At 37.6% G+C, this 24,679-nt stretch overlaps 1 protein-coding gene across 1 annotated transcript in view; it reads right to left on the reverse strand.

The window, feature by feature from the left end:
* The window catches only part of PXDNL (peroxidasin like), a 384,948-nt gene that overhangs the window by 16,435 nt on the left and 343,834 nt on the right, over window positions 1-24,679 (reverse strand). Inside the window, 2 exon segments of the mRNA XM_058668897.1 lie at window positions 20,166-20,374; window positions 22,313-22,447. Coding sequence (XP_058524880.1) covers window positions 20,166-20,374; window positions 22,313-22,447 — 344 coding nt within the window.

Genomic DNA, 24,679 nt, shown 5'->3' on the forward strand with positions numbered 1-24,679 from the left:
TATAAATTCAGACAAAATGAAAAATCTTGGCTTTATTAACCAATATGCAGTCACCAAAAATTATTTTTTTATTCATTTTTATTTGAAAGCATTAGGAGGGGGTGGGGAGAGAGCTCCTCCATCTGCTTGCTCACTGCCCAGATGCCCACAATGATCACAGTAGCCAAAAGTTCAGGACCAGGAGCTTTGGCTGAGTCTCTCACACAGGTAACAGAGTCCCAAGCACTTTGCCACGTCTCGCTGCCTTTCCTGGGCCATCAGTCGGAAGCTGAATGAAAAGTGCAGCTGCTGAGACAAACAGGCACCCATACAGAATGTCAGCGTTACAGGCAACAGGGTTGCCTGATATGCCACAGTACTGGCCCTGAACTCACCAATATTAAACACTGAAATGAATATACATATATCAAAATGATGACAGTGACATGCCCAGAATATTGGTCATGGCAATGATTTCTCTTAACTGCTACTTTTACCTTTTGCTTAGTTTCCACACTTGGAAATGATCTCATTTCTCTGATAGACTTAAATTTCCGAAAATGTTTTATTCAGTTGTAGTAAGAGATAATAATGTGACTTTAAAGTTTGTTTTTTCCTCAAAGAACTGTTTTTGGGGTGTCTCTTCCTCTTTCTCACTTTGGTCACACACTCTCAAATTACTTTTTAGAAATTGAAGCAACATGAAGATCTTCAGTTACTTTGAACCAAGAGTTATTCAGTAACAGAATAGAATGAGGGTGATGAAAGCATACCTTGGTTGACAACTTCATGCTTTAACAAATGTTTTTGTTGTTGTTGCTGCTGTTACTTTCAAAGTGAGGAAGTCAAGACATTTCAGATAAAACTGCCCATAATTCTAAGGGATCCACCATGTCAACTGACTATTATCCTGCTATTTCACTCTGATAGTATATCAATAATCCATAATCCATGCTTATCTGGACAAGAGAAAATAGACTTAAAGATAATGTAACTAAAGCTAGTTTCAATCATGTAACAGCTTGTTGTTTTTCAATTTCTGAATAACCCATTGTTCTGTCAATACACACTTAAAGAAAACCTATTGACTTCACATATTTGATAAGGTACTCTATGGAAAATAAAACTGAATCAGGCCTTGTTCCTGAGGTAAATGCATTATTTAATGCAACACTGCATTTCCAGGTAAGTCAAGAGTCTCCCACGCCATTTCAAATAAACTAGGAAAAAAATATATATGTATATATGGAAAGGCTTCAGGTCAATTCTCATTGGTTCTTGTTTCCTTTAGAGAAAGACAGAAAAAAATATTGCATGTTCTTTCTAATATAAGGCAACCTTCATGCAAAATACAGGATCAATAGCCCTTTCAATACTGTTTTTGTTACATCTCAGGGGGCTTCACATTTTTGTTTTTATTTTCATTTCTTCAAAAAAGTTTTTTTCTTATTAATTTCTTCACTGACTCATAGGTCACACAGTAGCACTGTTTGCTTCAAGAGGCTTTTACTTTCTTTTTCATTTCTTCAGCAACACATTAGTCCTTCAGTAGCATGATATTTAATTTCATGTTGTTTTCAATTTTCTATTTTTGTTCCTGTTTTGATTTTGTTTTATGGCTTTTCATTTAAGGGGATGTGTAGCAACTGTGTAACAAAGACTATCATATCCCAGATGTGAAGATACAATGTGGTATGAATCTCTATTTTCAAATCCAAGATGGACTCTCAATGAAACTGTTAAATATATCTTGACAATAGCGTGCTGGACTCCATGCTATTGTGCATATGTACAATGTCAGGATACACTCAAATAGCAGAAGCATAGACTTACAACTGATTAATTCACGGACTCTACTATTGTAATGACTTGGGGGACAACATTGGTGGGGGAGGGCTTTGGGGAGAAGAGAAGGGAAATCACAGAGCCTACGGAACTGTATCATAAAATAATAAAGTAAATAACATTTTTTAAAAAATAAAAAGACGGAACTTTAAAATGTCTGACCACAAAACACCAATATAAAGAACAAGGTCACCTGCAGCAAACCCCCAGCAGTGTGTGTGACATCAAAGGTACTGAACTGCAGCCTCCGTGGACACAGGTTCCTCATGCCCCGCAGGATGACACAGCTCTTTCTCAGTGCGGCAGTGATGTGCTGTATCCCTGCTGTCTTTGTATTTTTTTAATTCGCGTTGGTATTTGTGCCTCATGACTGACAAAGCAGCAGAGTGTCCTTGATTGCTGGGCAAATAACACCTGAACGTAAACCATATGTTCATTGTGGAACTGCTCTGGCTTTATGCCAGTGCATAGCCATTTTATATTAATACTTCTATGCATATATGTCTATTTCTATATTTCCATTGTTGAACACCAGGCCCATGCATTTTTATTCTACTACAAAGATGTTGGTGAATTTTTAGAGAAACAGAAATGTTAATATTACAAAGTTGTAAGGGGCTTGGCAAATAACAACAAAGCCCACACCTATCTCCCTATTTAGCACAGAGTTTAGGAACTTATATACTTGAGGTGAATGAGTCACAATAAAGTGAAGGGACATGGTAGGTGCAGCGTAAATAGGATGAGAAGTTCCTTAATCATGTGCATTAGTAGATCATACTAGTGCATGTGTCATATGGTCAAATATGGCAGCTAAATTATGACCAGAATATGTCATTTCACCTTATAAAGAACCACAAGGTAATTTTCCAGCCAACCCGAATTAACACTGGATCTACAAACAATTTTGGCTATAGGCTAGTTTTAGCTGGCTTATTCAAGACCATTAAAAGTTAGCTCAGGAGATTTTAGCAAAGACAGCTCTAACTTTATACCAAGTTACAATGCAACAAGCAGATAAATGATACAATGGGCTGTTCATGTGTTAAGACGCCTAAAGGCAGCTTCCCAGCAACCAAGCATGTGTGGGGGGGAGGATGAGGGGTGGTGTTTAATGTCTACATTTTCATGTATGCATATATGTACATATATATGTTCAAGTCCTGTTCTTAGACTTTGCCTAGATTTTTCATTCAAAACTTAACCATAAGCTGTGTTTGACATGATTATCTTCACTGTTAACACAAGAAAACTAAGACATACGAAGATCACATTACCTTGTTTCATCTCCTGCGGTTTCTTTTTCTTTTTTTTTTTTTTGAATATTTATTTATTTTTATTGTTAAGACAGATTTACAGAGAGGAGAGACAGAAAGATCTTCCATATGCTGATTCATTTCCTAAGTGGCTGCAAAAGCCAGAACTGAGCCGATCTGAAGTGAGCCAGGAGCTCCCTCTGGGTCTCCCACACAGGTGCAGGATCCCAAAGCTTTGGACCGTCCTCAACTGCCTTCTCCAGGCCACAAGCAGGGAGCTGGATGGGAAGTGGAGCTGCCAGGATTAGAACCAGCGCCCATATGGGATCCCTGGGCGTTCAAAGCAAAAACTTTAACTGCTAGGCTACTGTGCCAGCCCCCTTCCTTTACTTTTAACAACTATTAGATTCATTAACCAGTTCTGTTTATATTGAAATTATGATTTCCTAGTGACTGTATTTATTTAGCTGTATCTTCTCTATTGTCTAAGTTTGTTTTTCAATGATTTCCTTTTGAATAACAAAGATATTCAATAATAAGGATTATAAATAAATTTCAATACTCATCTTGATTTCTCATACATTTTTATATATAATGTTGCAATTAATTTAAGTAGCCCACTGAAGTTTAATTGTACTTTTGAAAGATAACATGGGATCAAATTACAAAGTGCAAACATCAATTGAGCATAATTTTAGTGTTTTGTAATCTAGTTTATAACTTTTATCTAATTCTCAATGCATCTTTGAAAACAACTAATCTTAATTGACAGAGTACAATGTTGGGTAAGTCATTAATAAGTTAGCCACACTAGTAATCCTCAAGCACAGTGCTGTTAAACTGTACTGAGTGAAATATTCAGCTGTTTCAAAAATGAGTGTTTGCAAACTTACTTGACTTAGGGCATTTTCTTTCAACATTAAACATTTAACATTAAAGCAATGTTGCTATTTCCATTCCTGAGTCCAACAATTTATGTCCCTGACTTGTCTTGACTTACACGTTATATTTGCTCATTTTCAATATTCTTAGAAGCTGTGTCTTTTGCTAATAATGTAGAGTCAAGGTGCTTTAGATGCATCTAAGAATCGCCAACTTCCAACAATTACCTTAAAATTCAGCGTGACTGGTCTCATCTCTTTAATTTTTGTTTTTGATTTTTAACACTTTCTTCAGTCACTCTCTCCTAAAGGTCTTCAGGATATCCCTTTTAGTGGATATTTTATTTTCCATGGGACTACATTTTAAGATAAATTTCAAAATTTATCAGCGTTAACTGTCCAGCAATATAACTGCACAATTAGTATACAAGGTATTTTAAAACATTGTTCTAGGGCCTAGCATGGTAACCTAGAGGCTAAAGTCCTCACTTTACACGCTTGTACACATTTTACAGCCTTAAAAGCGCTGGGATCCCATATGGGCATCTGTTTTAATCCCAGCAGCGTCACTTCCCATCCAACTCTCTGCTTGTGGCCTGGCAAAGCAATCGAGGATGGCCCAAAGCTTTGGGACCCTGTACCCATGTGGGAGACCCGGAAGCGGCTCCTGGCTTAGGATTGACACAACTCCGGCCGATGTGATCGCTTGGAGAGTGAACTCGCGGATGGAAGATCTTCCTCTTTGTCTCTCCTCCTCACTGCATATCTGACTTTCCAATAAAAACAAAAATAAATCTTTACAAATTTTTGTTCTATACTAAAATGTATTCACTTATACTACTTGGATAATTCCATGAAAATGGCATAAAAATGCTAATTTTGATGAAAAAAATTTAAATTCAAATGCACGGTTTTTCATATTACGTATTTTTTTCATGAGATTTTTGAAGACTCTTGTATTTGGCAGACAAATTTCTAGTATTGAGCCATTTTATTAATTCAACAACTAAAGAAATATTTTTATGAATTACCTAGCTCTGATGCAGAAGGAATATTTCTCTAATACCAGATGTTGTACCTGAGTACAGATACTGTGTTTGAAGGAAAATTTATCCTCAGGACTTCTAAGTGGATTTTTGTTTTTATTTGCAAGGAAGTGCCTATTCCAGATGTGAAAACTACATTGTAAACAAGACTGATTCATTAACTAGAAGCACTTTTTGAACATTTACCTCATTTCACATTCTAAGGATACAGTGTTATTTCTGCTGCTGCATTGCTTGTTCTCACCTTGATTTCAACACGTTTTTCTTACAAACTGCTTGTACCCAGAGAAGCAAGAAGGGTGGAAGAGACACTTGTACTGTTCTATTGAGAAATAACAACTCCTCTCTGAAACAAACGTGAGAACACAGTGCGATTTAATTGGATCATTAAAGTTTTATAAGAGTTGCTGAAATTCTACTTCTATAGTAATACTTCGAACTCCTTTTTATGTTGAGCATGAAACAGTCATAGCATCAAGAAATATGATGGCAATAAAATTAGTCTCTTATGGAAGAAATTAAACTTTCATTAGCTTACAGACATAAGCACAATTTATTTGAAGAAAGTGATGAGTAAACCTAAATATATTTACATTTGTACATAAAATGTATTGTATTTACAATTACTCGATGCTTTGAGGACATAACTTAATGTTAAACCTGCAGCTCAAATTATAATACCAGATGGTTCCATAAGTCCCAGTTGAAAATATACATCTGTTAACTGAGAAATTATTGGAAGATGGTTTTAATTCATCAAGTAGTATGGTATCTTACCATACCACCTCTCTAAGGAAAAGTAACACCTGTGTCAGGTGTAACTGTTTACATTTAAAATAAATTGAGAGTCAATCATATTGTGATTGATATTCAAAGAAATCATATTACATGTAGCAATTATAAAATCTGCTAAAATAACTAGATTGGAAATAATGATTTGCAGATGGTTCTTAATTTCATCTTTAATATTTTACTGCATTATGCAAAGACTCTCAATCTATTGATTAGCTGATACTTAAAAGTATGTTAAATTTATATTAAAATATCAAGATTGCCTTATTTGAAATCTGTTAGCACAGGATTCTTAAAAGGGAGGTCAACATTCTATAATAAAGTTTCTTAAAAGGAATTTTCAAAATTCAAGGAAATGAAATCAACCATATATTTTATTTCTCAAGTTAAACTGCATTGGGTTCAAGGTACTTTCATAAGCATTGATACTGTTCTTTTGGTTCATTCCTAAGGAGACCAAGGATTCTGAGGATTTAGACGTGTCAAGGAAGATACAAGAAAGACTTCTTTTAATTAACTGAATAAAAATAATAATCTTGAAATACTTCTTAATATTAGGAACACAAAGAAGTCAAGAGGAGAAAAATGAGGACTGCAAAGTAAGCTTTTCAAGATTTCACACCGAAAATCTCACCAAAAACATTTAAATACTTAACTATTTATTTTAAAAGATTCATTAAAAATTTAGTTTAACATTTTATTTTAAAAATAGTTATTTACTAAAGAGACAGAGACAGGCAGACAGACAGGAGAAGGCTCTCGTCAGCTGCTTTACTCCCCAAATGCAACAGCCAGGACTGAGCCAAAGCAAAGCTGGGTTTCAAGAACTGAATCCAGGTCTCCCATGTGTGCGCAGGGAGCTAGTGCTTGAATTTTCATCTGCTTTCTCAAAGTATATATATTAGGAGGAAACTAGAATTGAGCATTGAGATAGGACTTAGATCCAAGCATCCAATACAGTATGTGAGCTTCTCAATCAGTGACTTCAATGCAAGACCAAATGCCTACCCTTGCCCTGGTTCGAGAGGAATCAGTAGGAACATTGTCGTGGTGTATGTCTCTTTACTGAATCTCTCTTAGGTTTTGACTTTTAAAGCTTAGCTAACTTTCTCAGAATATTGTCAAAATTAAGCAGATGCTACTGTCATTCAACATTACAGAAATCTGACCAACAAACAGCCTTGAACATCCTGAGGAGCACTGCATGACCTTTGTTTTGACTGGATATTTTTCTCCTCTTAGCAACCATTGCTTTGACTAGGCCTGTCTTCAATATCATGCATGGACATTGTATATCCTGTCATAACCTTAGAAAACTCCCTGAAGTGTTTTAACAAGATACTTGAATATTATCGTTGACACCACTTTGTTGAGGACAGTTCCTCATTTTGCATCATTTTGATCTGTATTAATTTCGGTGTTTAAGATTGGTGAGTTCAGGGCCAGTACTGTGGCATATGAGGTAAAGCTGTTGCCTCTAATGCTGACATTCTTCATGGGTGCCATTTTGGGTACAACACTTTTGGAAGTCATCAGAGTATTTGCCTCTCTTCAATTTTTCATTCAGAACTGTGCAAGTGGAGTCAATTGAGATGTTGATTGTGTTGTCAGTCACTCCTGTTGACAACTGTTGGTCCTCTTTTGTTAAAGAATGAACAGGACTTATTTTTTCCTTGCAAATATATGTGGGTAGATGGTTGACTAAAACAGACTTCAAGTTCAACATTGTCTTGCCCCTTTACAAAAATGCTTATCCAACAGACTCAAAGCAGCACTAAACAATAGTAAAACTACTATACCAATGCATGAGGGGGGAATCGGGTGCGATCCTGACAACCTCTTAACAGGAGGTCATGTGCGTGGAGCAGGGGGGCACTCCAGGGTAGAGCAGATGGTAAGGAGAAAGCCTGGATCCCAACCATGAAGACTCCCAGACCTTCACCACAAACTGTTAATACGAGCAACAAGGACTATATCCCAACTGCCAAGGAGGCCACAGGGAATTGGATGCCCGCGGAGGCCGAGTACTCTGAGGTCACCCACCCCTAACCGGAGCTCCCGCAGGGGATGGAAGAAGTCCAAACACTACCGTGCAGAAACCAACGTCATCGGAAAGACAACCAGAAGCCCTGAGCGGTCCGCAGAAACAGAAGAACAATAAACGTCCTTCGGGACCAGGGAGGAGAGCTTTCTCTGGTTCGAGCCTGGCTCCACCTCTGGACCCCCACCCTCCCTCGCAATGACCATTGGGATCGCTCTGAAAACCCCTCATAGCAAACAATCATACAAACTAAAAAAACCTAAAATAAATAGACAAACAACAAAAAGTAGAGCTTGAAATCTGACAGGAAAGAGCTGGCATGGATTGGCTAATGCCTCGCTGGGTAGGACACAAAGATTAGTCACTCCTTACCATGGTGTTGGGGACTTTCCTGCACACCCCCCCCCCAAAAAAAATGTTCTGCACCTTAACTGCTGACAAATGTCTTGTTAGAGTTACAAGCCAGTCCAGATTATCCTAAAATCTGCCAAGATCAGCAAAATTATACTTCAACACAACAAATGGCTAAATACTAAAATGAAATAGACACGAGAGAGCTGAATGGTACCTTATAGCCATTTTAAGGTATATAGCAGCTGGTCCTGTGTATGAACTAAAATTGAAATGTCAATGAGATAATCATAGGTTGTGGTTAAGAACTTGCTTCTTTTTTTTGTTTGTTTGTTTTGTTTTGTTTTATTTTGTTTTTTTTAACATACTGGTTACGCAAAACCTTGTCAATTCCATAATGTTACAAATTGCTGTTAATGTTATATTGAGAGTCTTAATTGACTGGGATGATATGCTACCAGCTCTGACTTTGGACCAGAAATGGTCTCCCCAACAAACTGTTCAACCCATCTGGACAATAAGTAGCTGGACTCTATGTTTGGTATATGTTTGCAAGGAAAGAATCTTGATGGAATTTGAACTGTAATACTGCATCAAGGTGGAGGAATCCACCAGGGGGGAGGGGTGTGGGGAGGGGTGGGGGGATTCCCAGAGCATATGAAACTGTCACATAATGCATAATAATTAATAAAAAATTAAAAAAAAATAAATCCACAGTAGGCAATTAAAAAAAAATGCTTATCCATTTGTGATTTTCTGATTTCTTTGGAACAAGATCATAAACTTTAGTCAAACAGGAGTGATTTCATCATTCTTCCCCACAAATTTCATCATAAATGTGATGTTTATTCTTGCCTCAGCTTTAGAATAATCTATGCTGCTGTTCTGATAGGGGTTCAGTATAAAACTGGTGTTGTACACTTCGTAGTGCATCAAATCAGATCATGTTCACATATGTTAAATAATTTAATATGAGTTTATATGGTACATTTTTGAAATTTTTGAAAAAAAAATTGTCATAGCGTGCATTTGCTTTGAATGTTGTGTTAGACCACCTGTGGTGCAGGTGAAACAGACTTAGAAGAAAGTTTAGAAAGCAAAATAGAAGAAAAAGTAGCTGTCAGATTAAATGATATGATTAAAAGCAAACAAAAAAAAAGCTTAATGGGTTGGCATGGTGGCTTAGCACTATAATTCTCCACCTGCAACACTAGCATCCCATATAGATGCTAGTTTGAGCCCCAGATGCTCCACTTATGATCCAGTTCCTTGCTTATGTCCTCAGTAAGCAAGAGGATAGCTGAAGTCCTTGGATCTCTATGTGGGAGTCCTGGAGGAGGCTCCTGGCTCCTGGCTTTGGATAGCTTGGCTGTAGCCCTTGTGATCATTAAGACAGTGAACCAGTGGATAGAAGATCTATCTCTGCCTTTCCTACTCTCTGTATAAATATCTCAGGTAAAAATAAATACATCTTTTTGTTGAAAAGACATCTTACAATTAAAAAATGATTCCAAATTCTGCTAAGTAAATAACCATCTCAATGTAAATTCACAGTATTTCAAACTTTTTCTTAAACATTAAAATAATATCGTCTGTATATGCTTTTTTATTTCTTCCTTTGAAAAATTGTGAGTAATTTATGATATGAAAAGAACCTAGAAATTTAACATTAAGTATTTTACATCTTATCAAGTATCTTAGGTAATATGAAACTTTAAATTTTTCAGAAAATGTATTTTAAAAAAAGTATTTGTTTATTTGAAAGGAATGTGACAGAAAGAATGGAAAACAGAGAGAGAAAGAGGTGTACCCTTTAGTTCACCCCTGAAATTGTCTTAACAAATCATTTTGTTAGATCAGCTGGACCTGGACCCGGCCACAGCCAAGAGCCAGAAAGTGCAAGTAGGTCTCTCTCATGGGTGCCAGGGACTGCAGTACATCCCAGGTGCATTGGCAGGAAGCTGGGCTGGAGAAGGAGACAGGACCCCAGCAGGCCTTTGATACAGCATGCTAGTGTTGCAAGCAGCAGCTTCACAAACTGCACCACCAGTCCCTTAGTTTATGTTATACACTGGCAAAATTACATTCTTGGTTTTCATATCGTTTTAAATCTATTTCTTAATTATTTCATTTACCAATATTAATTGTGATTTTTTGTTAATTACCTGTTTAGAATTGCATCATATTTTTCTTGCTTCCCCATGCTTCAAAATCTAATCAAGCTAATAAAGATTTTTTTAAATTTGCTACTTAAAAGACAATTTCAGTAGCTCAGGCTCTGTTCGAACTTCTCTGTGTCTCACACTTTTATCCAAAGCATCAGTGGAAATGTACTGTTTCCTCAGCCTTGCCTATGACATTTAGCTATTGCCTTTTTGCTGGATACAAGAATAACAATTCCAAATAAAAAAACTGATTCATCTGATAATTATCTCCCAAACTAATCTCTTGTTTCTTGATGCTTTCCTTTAAGTTCTGTTTTCTCATAGTATGAAAACACACTGTCAATTGAATAGCATTATCTCGTGTGCTCAGAAAGAATAAAAATTCCTAATAAAATAGTAGGTAAAGCAGTTGTTGAAAACTATGATTTAAATCAGAATGCTATTTGTTTACCATCTCCCATGCTAATTTTTTAAAAGTGTTGTATTGAAGGACTAAATCACGAGTACTTGACTTGCATGAAGGATATCCACCCAACCCATGTACATTTATTTTCAGCATTAGGCGGTGGATCTCACCTTGTCTTTGCCATTTTTCTACATTTACTGGTACTATTCTTAAGTGATGCCTGTGTAAATTCCAAGATTCTCAGAGTCTCTTCCAGTACACTTCTGGGTGACCCTGAGACAAAACTAAAGTAGTGCAGACAATACAGGGGATACCAAAAACTGGTCCCCGAAGGAGATTATCCAAGTAGATGACATTCAGGTGGCCTTTAGATGGGTATATGCTTAATTGCTCACATATATTTGATCAGATTTGCCACATTTGTAAAATTAGACTTGTAAACATACAGAGTACACAACAGCTCTTTCAATCTATGCTTTGAAAGCCTATTGATGGAGAAAGGAACTGACTAAGCAAGTGTAAGAAGTTGGCGATAGCAGAACTTTAGAGATAGGATGCTTAGGGAACGAGATCTCCTGATTGTTGGGAAATTATTTATTTGTATTCTTCTTGAACACAAGGCCTGCATATTTATTCTTTTAAAGGAAGTGGCAAATCCGTATATAGCGTGCTAACTCTTCTTACTTCTTGACAGAAAACTTAAAAAACAAACTTAAAATAAAGTACAGTTGTTGTGAGAGAAGAACTTAATGAAAAATTAGAATAATCAAGTAACTCCAAATTACCTAAGAGAAGTCCTTAGGAACTCCAAGGAATTCTCCTCAATGCAGATGAAAAGATTCACTAAAGGGAAGACAGCCACAGGTGTAGACAGACATGGGAGCATCTCAGAGGGGGATTAGAACTTTCTCATGCTTTCCCCATGAGCAGAAAAACAGCCAAATGAAATTGTGCAGCAAACACGAATTCTAATAAAGTACCTTGAAATGAAATGAATGTGAGCTTTGAATTAAAACACCGAGTCCAAGTGCATGGAGTTTATATCTCCCTTCTCAAACAAGAGGACAGGAAGGGACAGATGATACAAAAAAGGCTGTCCTTTTAAACAACTGCTCCATATTATGATTTTTGTTGTTGTTGTTGGGGTTTCTTTTCCCCCTTGCAGTCACTCTTGAGGTTTGTTATAGAATCTCTTTCCATCTTCAAAGAAATCAGCGTTTTACAACTAAAATCCAGGTCATCTCTTAGCTTTAGATCCAAACCAGTTTTCTCACAGTTTGTATGGGTTTATTTTTAGCACTCACCACAGTATGTGTGATCCAGTTAGACAGGGACTTTAGTAACCTTCAGACAATCCAGAATACTGGAAAAGGCCATCACAGAGAAAATTGTTGTAGCGAAGTTTCTGCAAAAGGGTTTATAGACTTTCACCAGAACTCAGCACAGCAAGAACAGGAAGAGGTGTACTGGCACAGCACTCACAGAGGAATGCTCCCTACAGGGCCTGCAGCAGGCAGATGCAAAGCAGAACAGGATTTGGGAAGTACGGTGCCCTGATGGTCAGTACTCCCAGGACCCTTCCACATGGACACGATGGATGGGCACATAGAAACCACAGTGTACACGGAAGAACAGAGGAACCCTAATGCCATGAGGAAGACTAGGCAAAGAATTCTCCGACAGAGGCCCCAACCCCTGGACAGCTGAGAACTAAGCACAGTTCACGTCTGGAAGTGCCTGATGATCTCATTTCTTGGGTTGCTGGGAGCTTACACATTCAGAGCTTGTCAGGTATCTCCAGGTCTCACAAGGCAAAGGAGGAACTGAATAGTTCCTCAGCCTGGAAAAATTTACATCACATCTGTCTCAGCAAGCCTAGCATTTTCCTCTGGCTTCCTGTCATGGTGGTGATTTCTAGACAATCTCATCCACACCCCCATGATCCACAGGTGTTCATTCAAAGAGTGGGCAAGCCAGAGAGAAGAGGAAGAGATGGCACAGTCAAAACTGGCTTCACAGGACACAGTTGCGAAGGGCGTCTGATTACAGTTAACGACAGTAACCTAAGAGCAGTACTGATGCTGAAAAACAAGACATCTTAAACTCGGAGGGATGATGTTAGAACTGAGAAATTACATAGGCAAATTTACAAGGAAGACAGTTCCTGTTGAGACTGGTGAGTGGTTTTGGTCGCGTGTAAATAACATAAGTACATTTTGCAAAGATATGAAAGGAAATAAAGGGAATGAAAAGAGATTTTTGATGATGGATCATAGAAATTAAGCATTCAAATGAAGGATATTTTGAGAAGCTACTACAGATAATAAAAAAGTAAGCAGGTAAGAACCAAATATTTCCCTTTGTTGAAGAAAAATTCAAATCTGTCAGTTGGAATTATTCGTTATGTTTGAGTTTGGATTGACAGGAAAAACCCATCTAGGCATATTCTGATCTAATTCTGAAATGTTGAGGAAAAGCGGATCAACCAAGATTTTTAAAAGTTTCAGTAATTAAGAATTAGAATGGATGAATGTTGTAGAGCAATGGATTAAGCCACCACTTGCAAGACCTTACATGGTCATTGGCTTGAGCTAGGGCTTCTCTGCCTCTGACCAAGTTCCTGGCCACAGCAGGAGGAAAAGCAAGAGTATGGCTAAATCACCGAGCTCCCACCACCCACTTTGGAGCACATTTGGTAATTCCCAGCTCCTGGATTTATCTTGGCCAAACCCAGGCCATTGTGGCCATTTGCAGGCTAAGCCAGCAGATTAAAGATGCCACTCACTGCTCTTGCTCTGTTTCTCCCTCTTCCTATTAAAAATTTTAAAATAATAGAAAAAACATATTTACACAGGAAAGAAGAGGTTGGCAACTAACCTTACAACTGCAGTGCAAGAACAAAGTGTCAGAGCAGGAGCACTCACAGACAGCCAGAACAAACACCACATTCTAAGAATCCTGTATAACTGGGGTGACCTTTACTTTTCTGGAGAAAAACATACTTGTGCATCAAAAAGAACTGAGTACATTTCACGCAAATAGCGAGTTTGAAAATATTGCTCTGAGGCAAAAACTAAAGAGCGAAACAGAATAGACCACTTCAGGAAAAAAAAAATAAAATAAAATTTTTTAAAAGAAAAGAAAAGAAAGTAATGAGCAGTGAAAATGAGAATTTCCCATCTTTTCATGTACATACCTAGATCCATATGTACACAGATGCATGTACACCTATACGTAGGCACAGCACACATAAACCTCTACTTGTGTATACTCATGCACCTACATATGTGTGCATGCTTATTTATGTATATTCATGTACATAGCTATACATGTAGTTATTTGTCTATGAACATATCTATTCAGGTGTAAACATGTACGTACATGCCCATATATATATATACACACCTCTACATGTGTACACATGAATATACTCACCTACACTTGTTCTTCTAGACTTTAATAAAGTATACAGATATAAATATAAGTACTCATCTTCACAAATACACACCCCTACATGTACACAACCAACACATACAAACATCTTTCCAGGGTCAGGTGCCATGGCTCAACAAGTTAATCCTTTGATTTCAAGTGCCAACATCCCATATGGGCGCCGATTCATGTCCCAGTTGCTCCACTTCTGATCCATTTTCCTGCTAACTGCCTGAAAAGGCAGTGGGATCTGAACCATTGTGGGAGACCCAGAAGAAGCTCCTGGTTCCTGGTTTCAGATTTGCTCAGCTCTGGCTATTGTGGCCATTGGGGGAGTGAACAGTGGAGAGATCTCTCTTTCAGTCTCTCTCTCTCTCTCTCTTTTTCTGTGTGTATGTCTCCTTCTTTGTAAATTTCACTTCCAACTAAAAATAAATAAATCTCTTTTTTAAAGAGAAAACATTTCTAAGTGTACAAATGCATATGTTGCATCATATATATATAATATGTAGACATGTAATGGAATAAACTGGCAAGGCTAATCTGTTGGTGGAAATTTCTAAGTCAGGTGAAGTGACTGAATTAACGTAAGATCTTAGATTAATGATTGTGCATTGTCACATTTGAGTAGGCACTATACAAGGAGCAAAAAAGTGTGAGCCAAACATAGCACTGATCTGTAGCAGAGATCAGTCACATGAAGAGAGGAGACCTGCTTCACCAGGTGGAAACCTGCGTCACAAAGAGCAAATGTCAGGCCCAGCACTATAGCGAAATGGTTAAGGTCCTCACCTTGAACGCGCCCAGGGATCCCATATGGACACTGGTTCTAATCCTGGCAGCTCCACTTCCCATCCGACTCCCTGCTTGTGGCCTGGGAAAGCAGTTGAGGACGGCCCAAAGCATTGGGACCCTGCACCCACATAGGAGACCTGGAAAGAAGTTCCTGGCTCCAGGTTTTGGAACAGCACAGCACCTGCCATTGTAGTCACTTGGGGAGTGAATCATCGAACAGAAAATCTTCCTCTCTGTCTCTCCTCCTCTCTGTACATCTGCCTCTCCAATAAAATAAATAAATCTTTAAAAACAAAACAAAAAAGAACAAATGTCTGGCCTGGCACAGTAGCCTAGTGGCTAAAGTCCTCACCTCAGTACACCGGGCACCCATATGGGAGCCAGTTCTAATCCTGGCAGCCCTACTTCCCATCCAGTTCCCTGCTTGTGGCCTGGGAAAGCAGTTGAAGATGGCCCAAAGCCTTGGGAACTGGCACCCATGTGGGAGACCCAGAAGAGGCTCCAAGCTCCTGGCTTCAGATTGGCTCAGTTCCAGCCATTGCAGCCACTTGGGGAGTAAACCATCATTGGACAGAATATCTTCTTCTCTCTCCTCCTCTCTGTATGTCTGACTTTGCAATAAAAATAAATAAATCTAAAAAAAAAAAAGCAAATGTACTGGTGCTTTGCTAAGTGATAAAATTGAATCAATCATTCAATATCCAGAATCTGCCTAGACTTTCCACTAACAACAAAAGAACAAAAACAAATAAATATGCAATGCAGAGGAAAGTAAATCCCCCAAACCAACAACCATGCAAAAAGTTGCTTCTGCAGAGTAATAGAAAGATGCAAACTTAAAAATACTCTCGGAAATTTAGTTTTCACACACTAAGCTATCAACAAAACAAGAGCTGTAACACCAATGTTTGGCTAAGTGAAAAAAATGGGCATTCATATAATTGTTCATGGAATTGTAAAGCTTGCCTTTGCAGAAATAAATCTGATGAAAATTGTAATTAAAAAGTCTACACACTCTAACACAGCAACTTAGCTTTAGTAATACTTTAAGAATCTAGCCTGTGGAAATGGAAGCACTAACATATAAAGCAGGGCTCAACAAATGATGTTTATATACAAACAAATCCATTAAATGCTAAGTGTTAGATGCTAGAATTAATTATGCACAGATATGTGGAATGATTTGGGGGAATTGTACACAGCTATGAAGCAAGCATAAGTAGACGGCAGAATGGAATTAGTTAAGGACAAAGCGGGAAAAATAACAGCTGGATATTTTAGAAATACTTCCATATTCAGTGAAGATAAATATAAAATTTATTGCTAAAAAAGTAAAAGATTCTTCACAAAGTGCAATGGAAGATAAGAAAGATGAAATCAAATTCCCATTCCCAACCCACGTTGCATACAATTTCTTCACCCACAAATGCATAAGTCCAAAGCCAATGGACAGGAAGTCCATATTAATTTTGTAATGGAAGAGACATTTTCTATTACAGTATACCTATAAAAAGTAATAAATTAGTTATCTTAAACTCAATGACATCTATGTTTTTATTATTTTAAACATATTGACAATTAATTTCCATTTGCTTTTTCAATCAGAAAAATTTCCCCATGGTTATTAAAATAGAGTAGTTAAAAACTGAATTATTATATATGATCGTTATTGACCAATAGCCTACCAGTCATGAGAAACAGAACTAAAGTCATAATATTGTTGAAGATAAAATGCTTAATTCAAGAAACGCGAAAACTTGAGGGCCAGTTTAATGAATACCTTTCATGCTAAGAAAGACAGCCACCAGGGCTTCTTGAAACAATCACTTAAATCCTTAACAGAGCTATTTATTTTTCTCTAGGCTAGTGTAAGTTAAACCACTTAAACATTGTCATTTTAGCCCAAAAATAAGAAAGAAAGTGGGAGTAAGATTTCTTCAACTGAAGACATTACAAAGACAAGTGTGCTGATCAGTAAAGATAATGATTTCTAAGTCCTTTTAGCTCTCTCCTCTGTTCTCTCTCACTCTATCTCTCTCTCTCTCTCTCACACACACACACACACACACTGAAATTTCTCACTCTCTGTTCCTCTCTCTCTGAAATTTCCAACTTCAAGTCTCAGGAGTGGAACACAATTTGGCTAATATAAGCAGTTCTGGGCTGGAATAGTTCAGACTACTGAAAATGTATATGATCTACCTAAAACTAACAGGCACACCTACAAACTAATCCGGTTTCTGTTAACTGGCAGATGGTATAAATCCTGACTGTGATTATGGTTCACTGGTTCTTTTCAGCAATTGTTGAACATCTCTACATAAAGTCACTTTTTAAAAAGGAAACAAATATTTGGAAAGTACGGAAAGATGAGGAAGAACACGTGAGAGTCGAAGGCACATCCATTTGTTTTATCATGCCACAAATGTTCATGAGATCCACAGTAACAGAATCCAGAGATGGGAAGTCAATCTAGGTCCTCAAGGGGCTGGCAAGAACCCAAACACTTGAGTCATCACCGTTGACTCCAAGGGTCAGTTATAGCAGGATCATGGAGTTAGCAGCTAGAGCAAGGAATTCAACACAGGCACTCTCATGTGTGACATTAGTGTCTTAACTGCTACTCTTCATACTCTCTCCCTAAAGCCTATTACTTAAGCTACATCTTTTAATTTATCTTTTCTTAACACTTTCTTGCTCATACAAGTAATAATATATACTTCTTCACTTATAATATTTCTCAAATACAAACAGATCCATTACCGTATGATTGGACTAACCAAAAGATGTTTGAAGAAGCTGAAAAAAGTTTCTGGACAATGCAATTAACAGAGAAGTTTATTCTGTCAGAAGATTTTTGAAATCCATGCATAGGTTTCTTTTTAATAATACATATATTCCATGAACTTTTAAAAACCCTTAATATGTATATCCATTGAATTTACTTCTGACACGACCTTTAAACATCATTGTAGAAGCAAGATCATGCTTTAGAGGATTAGCAATCTCTTCTCTTCTCTCCTTTCCTTTCTTTTCCTTTCCTTTCCTTTCCCTTCCATTTCCATTCCTATCCATCCCGTTCTGTTTTACTTGAAACACAGAGACAGAAAAGCAGAGACAAATGGACAGGCATAGCTCTTTCTTCTACTGGTTCCCTCCCCAAAATATTTACAATAGCTGTGACTGGACCAGGCTGAATTCAAGAACCAGTAATTTCATATGGGTCTCTCACATGGGTATTAGTGAACCAGATATTTGGGCTCCTTTTAGAGTGTACCTCATTCCAAGTCACACATTAGCGGAAAGTTGAAATCAAACCAAGAAATTAAATCCAACCACTCAAATACGGTATATAGGCATCCCAAACAGTGGGTTAAACACAGCATCAAATGAATGACAATATCATCATGAAAACTAATACACCTTCACAGTACATATTTACTACTGGCTAACTAGTTTCAAGATATTTTAAGACACTCTAAATGAGCGTCCCCTCAATGATTTGGGAAAAATGTCTTTAAAATAAGAATGTCTTGTGCCACTAGTATTTCATATAGCTGGAGTATCAAGTCCTGGATGCTTTACTTTCAATCCAGCTGCTTATTAATGTGCTTGGGAAAGCAGTGGAAGACAGACATAGTGGTTGGCCCATTGCACCTATGTAGATGATCTGGAAGAACCTCCTGACTCCAAATTTTAACCTGACCAAAATCATACTATTGTGGCCGTTTAGGGAGTGAACCAGCAGATGGAAGAGCAGTATCTAAATGAATAAATATGCAAATGCACTTGGCTTTTAGTAGTCTAGCTTTTCTCATATGTAAAATAGGAATAATAATGTCCACCTTCGGAAACTCATTATGCGTGACAAGTTTTGTATGAACCTCCTATCACATACCGAATACAATCAATAGTTAGACATAACATTCATGAGCAAAAGAGACCACAACCATTGCCTCTCTGGAGTCACTGCCTCCTTGTGTGTTATGGCTGCTTTCTTCGGGGCCCATCAGTGCTATGCTGTTTTCCTCTGCTTGGTGAACCCCATGTGCAGTATGAGGGACACTGGAGAAGGAGTAACAGGAGAGATGTTAACTCCAATCCACATGGTTTCCATGTAACTTCCATGCTTCCTGTATTTTGGCAAACTACAAATGTTTCATTCTTCAACAGAACTAAATTAATACTTTCTCCACCTCATAATCTGTAATCACAAAGAAAAGCATGATGAGAGCTCCCAGGTCACTGTTCTTTGGAGTAGCAATTCTGTTTTATTTCCAGTATTCGTTTTGGATCTCTGGAACACCATGGCTTAACAGTTTCCTCCCTGTCTGATGACTAGCCAAGCACTACTTCTGTGACAGTACTTCTAATGGCATCCTTGCAGCTGCCCCAAGCCTGCAGACTCCAGAGGAGATGGCAGAAGGCCACAGGTGTCTGTGCTTCAGCTGCCACAATGACCCTCCTCTGACCGTGTCTGCTCACTGTGCACACATCACACCATCTGCTCATGTCTAGGTGTCAGAAGACAATTCTCTCTGCTACCAGATCTACTGTTTATTCATTTTTGATTTTGACAGAAACATCTAAAATTTTTCAACCAAATTTTCCCCAATTTTAAAAGAATAAAATACTAACTGCTTAAGGCATAGTTTGAGGATAGATGTTGATGAAGCACCTGAAGGAGTTTCGATCATGACAGCTGATAGTGCAAATGTCACAAATTCAAGGAAAACTTTCCACCTAATTTTCTCCAGACTTCTTCCTGCTTCCAATGAACATGTTCACAACATATTGTGGAGAATGAAAAGTCTGAGTGAACCATGTTAGTCTGTCTTTTCTTTTCTCTCTGCCCAAAGGATCATGTAAAATTTCATCACCAAATAACTGGAACTGTATCTCTGGTACAGTAACACAAAACACAAGAGTCCTATTCAATCAGCTGGCCTCCTTACACTCTGCCAAAGTTCATGTGAAATGAAACAGGTTGATTGATTGCTCGGGTAGCTTCTGTTTTTCCTAGCATACACACCAGAAATTTCCATCAATTTCCAAAAGGAAGCATTGTGTGTTGCTACTTTTTGCATGTCTTTAAATAACTGGAATTAACACATGTACACACAGCAACACAGACACAAGTGCATGCAGAAAAATATCTAAGTATGACATGACTGACCTTCACAGCATTCTTGCCACACTCTCAAATCCATCTTCGGGATGTCACTGCAGCTCAGGTAAACCTGTGGGTATTCTGCTTTGACAAAGACATCTGCCTGAACTTGCTGGATGGCATCACCATTATCGCAAAGCACACGTCCTAGGGACACCTGATTGAGCTGTGTGAGTTGAGCAGGGGTGAACACACCAGGGTTTTCATACCAGAACCTGGTAGTAAGCAACAAAAGCCAGTGTTCACCATCTGTGTCCTCAGAGGTCAGGTACACATAGAGCAGAGTGATTAGAAGGGACAACGAGTTCACAACAGAAGCAGTACATTGAAAATACTATGCTTGACTTCCAACTGAGGATACCTTTAATTCCTTGCAATATTTATAATATCCCTAAACTCCATGCTTCAAAACTATCACTGCCTGTTACTTCCACGAAATAATGCAAAGTTTTGTGAAGTTCTATAAAAACAAGTACACTTAAAATTTTAAGTCCCAGAAACTGTTCAACACATTATCTAAGCATTCTAATTCTAACATATTTGTCTAGGAGAAAATATTACTTATAATTGTTAACATATACTCAGTTCTATCTACTGACCACTTAAAAGAAACACTCAGTTTTAAATTAAAGAATGACCTTTAAAATGGACTATTAAAATGAATCACAATTTTCATTCGCTTGATAAATATTCAAATGCTGCATGCCAAACTCATGCTTCCTGCTAGGGAAATAACAGAAAATTAAACAGTATTAAACAGAATTCGAGATGTGTCCTTTTTTTAGAGGTAAGGCCTACAAAGAGGTAATAAACATAATATAAGAACATTGTGATGGAACCTAATTCAACATAACTGATGGTCCTGGGAGGATAGGAATTGTGGATGCAGGCGAAAGGAAGACCATGTGAAGACACAGGTGGAGGTGGGCAGGTTTAGCTGGGAAGAGAAGCCTTTGCAGGAACCAACCTTGCTGACTTCTTGATTCTGGAGTTCTGAAACCCAGATTGGTGAGAGGAATATATCTCAGTAGGTAAGGCAACCAGTTTGTAGTATTTTATTCACTAACAAATTAATATACACAGAGAAGGTAATACCCACAAACCTCAAACCTGGAGGCTCCTTAAACTGGCTCAACCCTTGATTTCATATGTTCTTCAACTATTGTCAATTGAATACCTTAATCTCATAATATCAGGTAAGAAATCCTGTGTTACAATGATCTATAACATTTCCTTTCATGAAATATAACATTAATGCTTGACAATATGCCATAAAAAGAGCAAATATTTAGCTGTTATTTATAACATATGCATGGATGACACTTAGAAGAAAAATTTGACTGAAGTATCCATTTTTGTGAAATTTGAATTAAAAACTCAATTTTAGGCTGTGTTTCAAGTCTTGCATAAATCATCTTTGTGAAAACACAGAAGGTTGAAGTATCCAAAAGATTCATAAAAATCCTGGGTCTTACACCACACTAAGCTTTACAACATGCAGGCACACACTTGTTCCTGACTAAGAGAAGAGCATGTGCCAGCTGTTGAGGTTTGGATTTTCCAGTTTCTCATCCAGGTTAACCTTGCAGCAGTGAAGAGACTACATGACTCATATTCTCCAGCAGCTGTCCTCCATAATTTCATAATTTGCTTACTTTAAACATGTTGAGCGTAAGCCAACAAATTTTATGCGAGGTTCTCAGTTCTGTTTCCTCTAGTCAAAGGCCTCATTAGGTACTTTTGGAAAAAGGTCTTCTCAGCCCAGTTACTCTTCTATGTGAGTGCAGGAGGGAGTCTTGGGGTGCCTTCAACTCCTCTCAACATCAGTCAGGGCTGCCCTAGACCTATGAAACACATCCCATTGTTTCACACACTTTATATACAAGGACACTATCCTGGGAGTTCAACAGGTCTAAACAAGGATGCTCATATTAGAACACATGTTTGTGAAACTGACATGCACTTCTTTAGCCACTGCCGCCTAACACCTTCCAAGACTATTTCTTTTTTTCTTAATAGAGATTGACAAGAAAAAAAAAAAGAATGCTGTTACTCACTGTAGTCAATACGTTAAAATCATAGCATTAAAGACAAGTATTTTGAGCAAAGAATATCTTTATTAACACTGAGAAGTAAAACAGATATGCCCTCACCTATCTCCATCTCTTAGCCGTTGAAACTGGATGACCAACAGGCACATGAGTGTTGGTCCCACTCTTGTACCAGGGATCAAGTCTTCAACCATCAGGGCTGGCCACAGGTCAATGTCACCTGGACTGCTATATAACCTGTAGCAGAGACAGAGAGCACAGGCTAGAGACTGGACATGACATGAGGTAGACCTCAACTTGTGACTTTGTAGCATTCTTCTATTTCATCCATGCTAAATGGAAAAACAAATATTATTCCTATTTCACAGTTGGAGTAATAAAATGAAGGAACTGTTCATGTATAACCAGAAATAGAATTATATCCTATGCAAGATCATTTAACACCAGAAATCATATGGTATCATTCCTTATAAATGATCCACTAAACATGAGGAAAATAATTACATGTATATATAGGATAGTATATGTTTATGTTAATATAAAAAGCTATCCAACTCACTTGTTCAGGAGCACGTAAAAACACAAACTAAGCATCAACTTCTCTATTCTTTGTCCTTTTCATCTTTATATTTGTGCCATAGTTAATTTCTTTTCAATTTCTAACTTCTATTTATTTAAAAGTCAGAACTAGCTAGACAGAAGAGACAGTATTTTCGTCCCACTGTTCCACTCCCCAGACGATTGCAATGGTTGTGGCTGTGCAGGATGAAACCACAAACCAAGAGCTTCTTCTGGCCAACCCATGTGAGTGGCAGTGCTCTGTTCATCTTCAGCTGCTTTTCCCAAGCCATTAGCAGCAAGCAGAATCAAAAGTGCAGCAACCAGGACAAGAACCAGCAACCAAATGGTACACTGGTGTCACAAGCAGCGGCTTTACCTGATATGCCACAACTCCACACCCTCCTTTCTAAATTTTGATGGTTATACAGGCTTTTCTGTCTCCACATACTTTGATTAAGTTGGACATTTGTTTAGTTGCAAATTGAATATTGCATGGTTGTTTCCTTAGCCTCAATTAGATTTTTTAGGTGGGTAGGGCAGGTGTTCTGAAAGCTTTCTTCCTATGAAGTATTTCTTGATGCTAATTTGTTATTATTTATAATTTAGAGGCATAGCAACAAAGACAGAGGTCCTGCTCAATAGCTGACTTGTCAACAGGTATAGTACACTTATGGAAAATGTTTCACTACTCAATAGTGATTCTATAGCTCTTACATAGATACATAGATGGATAGATAGATAATTAGATTTATGAGACCTTTTATATGACTCTTTCCAATTTTGTGATACTCTCCTGTATTTTATTATATTCCATTCTACCCTAAGAAATGCTATGCTATTTCCAGTTTAGTTGCTTACTTAACTTAGTGTTATACTATCTTTAGCACTAAACATTTTATAAAAAGTATTTCTGACTGGTACATCAGATCACTCTAGGGGATCCTCTTGGCCATCTGCTCAGTCAAGTTAATTTTAAAATCAGCCACTGATGCCTCAAATAGGCAATATTAAGATCTCAGTCAGAATCACTGTGGATATACCATTTTGGGAAGCACCAACATATCCACTTTGTTGACTCTTTCCACTAGTGAGTGATAGTTATCTCAACTGTTGCAGCTCTTCTCTAATTACTGGCTTCCAATTTGATACTATTTTTTTCATAATATATTGTATAACTTTTATCACATTTGTGTTCTCTTACATTGCAATTAAGTTTTCTTAATATACATTTCAAATTCTTACAAATAAAGTTGGAAGAAGTGTTGTATTTTTCAATATAATTTTGAATACATTAAGACAGCTGCTATTCTCTTATTCATTCTTTCAAATTTAATCCTGAAGACATTTAGCTAATGCTTTGTTTTTATTGTTATTATTTGATGATGCAATTCCATAGGCTCATTTGATTTCCTTTATTCCCACCCCAAGTCCCCTTACCCCATTAACTCCCCCTATGTTATTACCAAGCCTACAAAGGCTTTGGGCCATCCTCTAGTGCCTTCCCAGGATATAAGCAGGGAGATGGAAGGGAAATGGAACATCTGGGACACAAACTGGCACTCATATGGAATTCTGGTGCTTGTAAAGTGAAGATTTAGCCACTGACCAATATTGCCAGTCCAAAAACAAACTTTTTTAAATGAAGTATAAATGGAAACAAATAGAAATCACAATGAGGTTTCACAATACTGTGTGGTTATCATCCAAAAATTTTAAAAACTAATAGTAAAATAAAAAACCTACTGGCAAACATGTGGAGAAAAAAAGTACCTCAATACACTGTGGATGTTGAGGATTATAAATTTATACAACCATTATGGAAGGCAGTATGGTGATTCCTCAGAAATCTGATAAATTGACCCGTGGTGAGTGCCAGCCATCACACTTAGGGAAATTTATCCAAAGGAA

The sequence above is a fragment of the Ochotona princeps genome, chromosome 9 (genome assembly GCF_030435755.1).
Source record: "Ochotona princeps isolate mOchPri1 chromosome 9, mOchPri1.hap1, whole genome shotgun sequence".
In the NCBI taxonomy this organism is placed as follows: Eukaryota; Metazoa; Chordata; class Mammalia; order Lagomorpha; family Ochotonidae; genus Ochotona; species Ochotona princeps.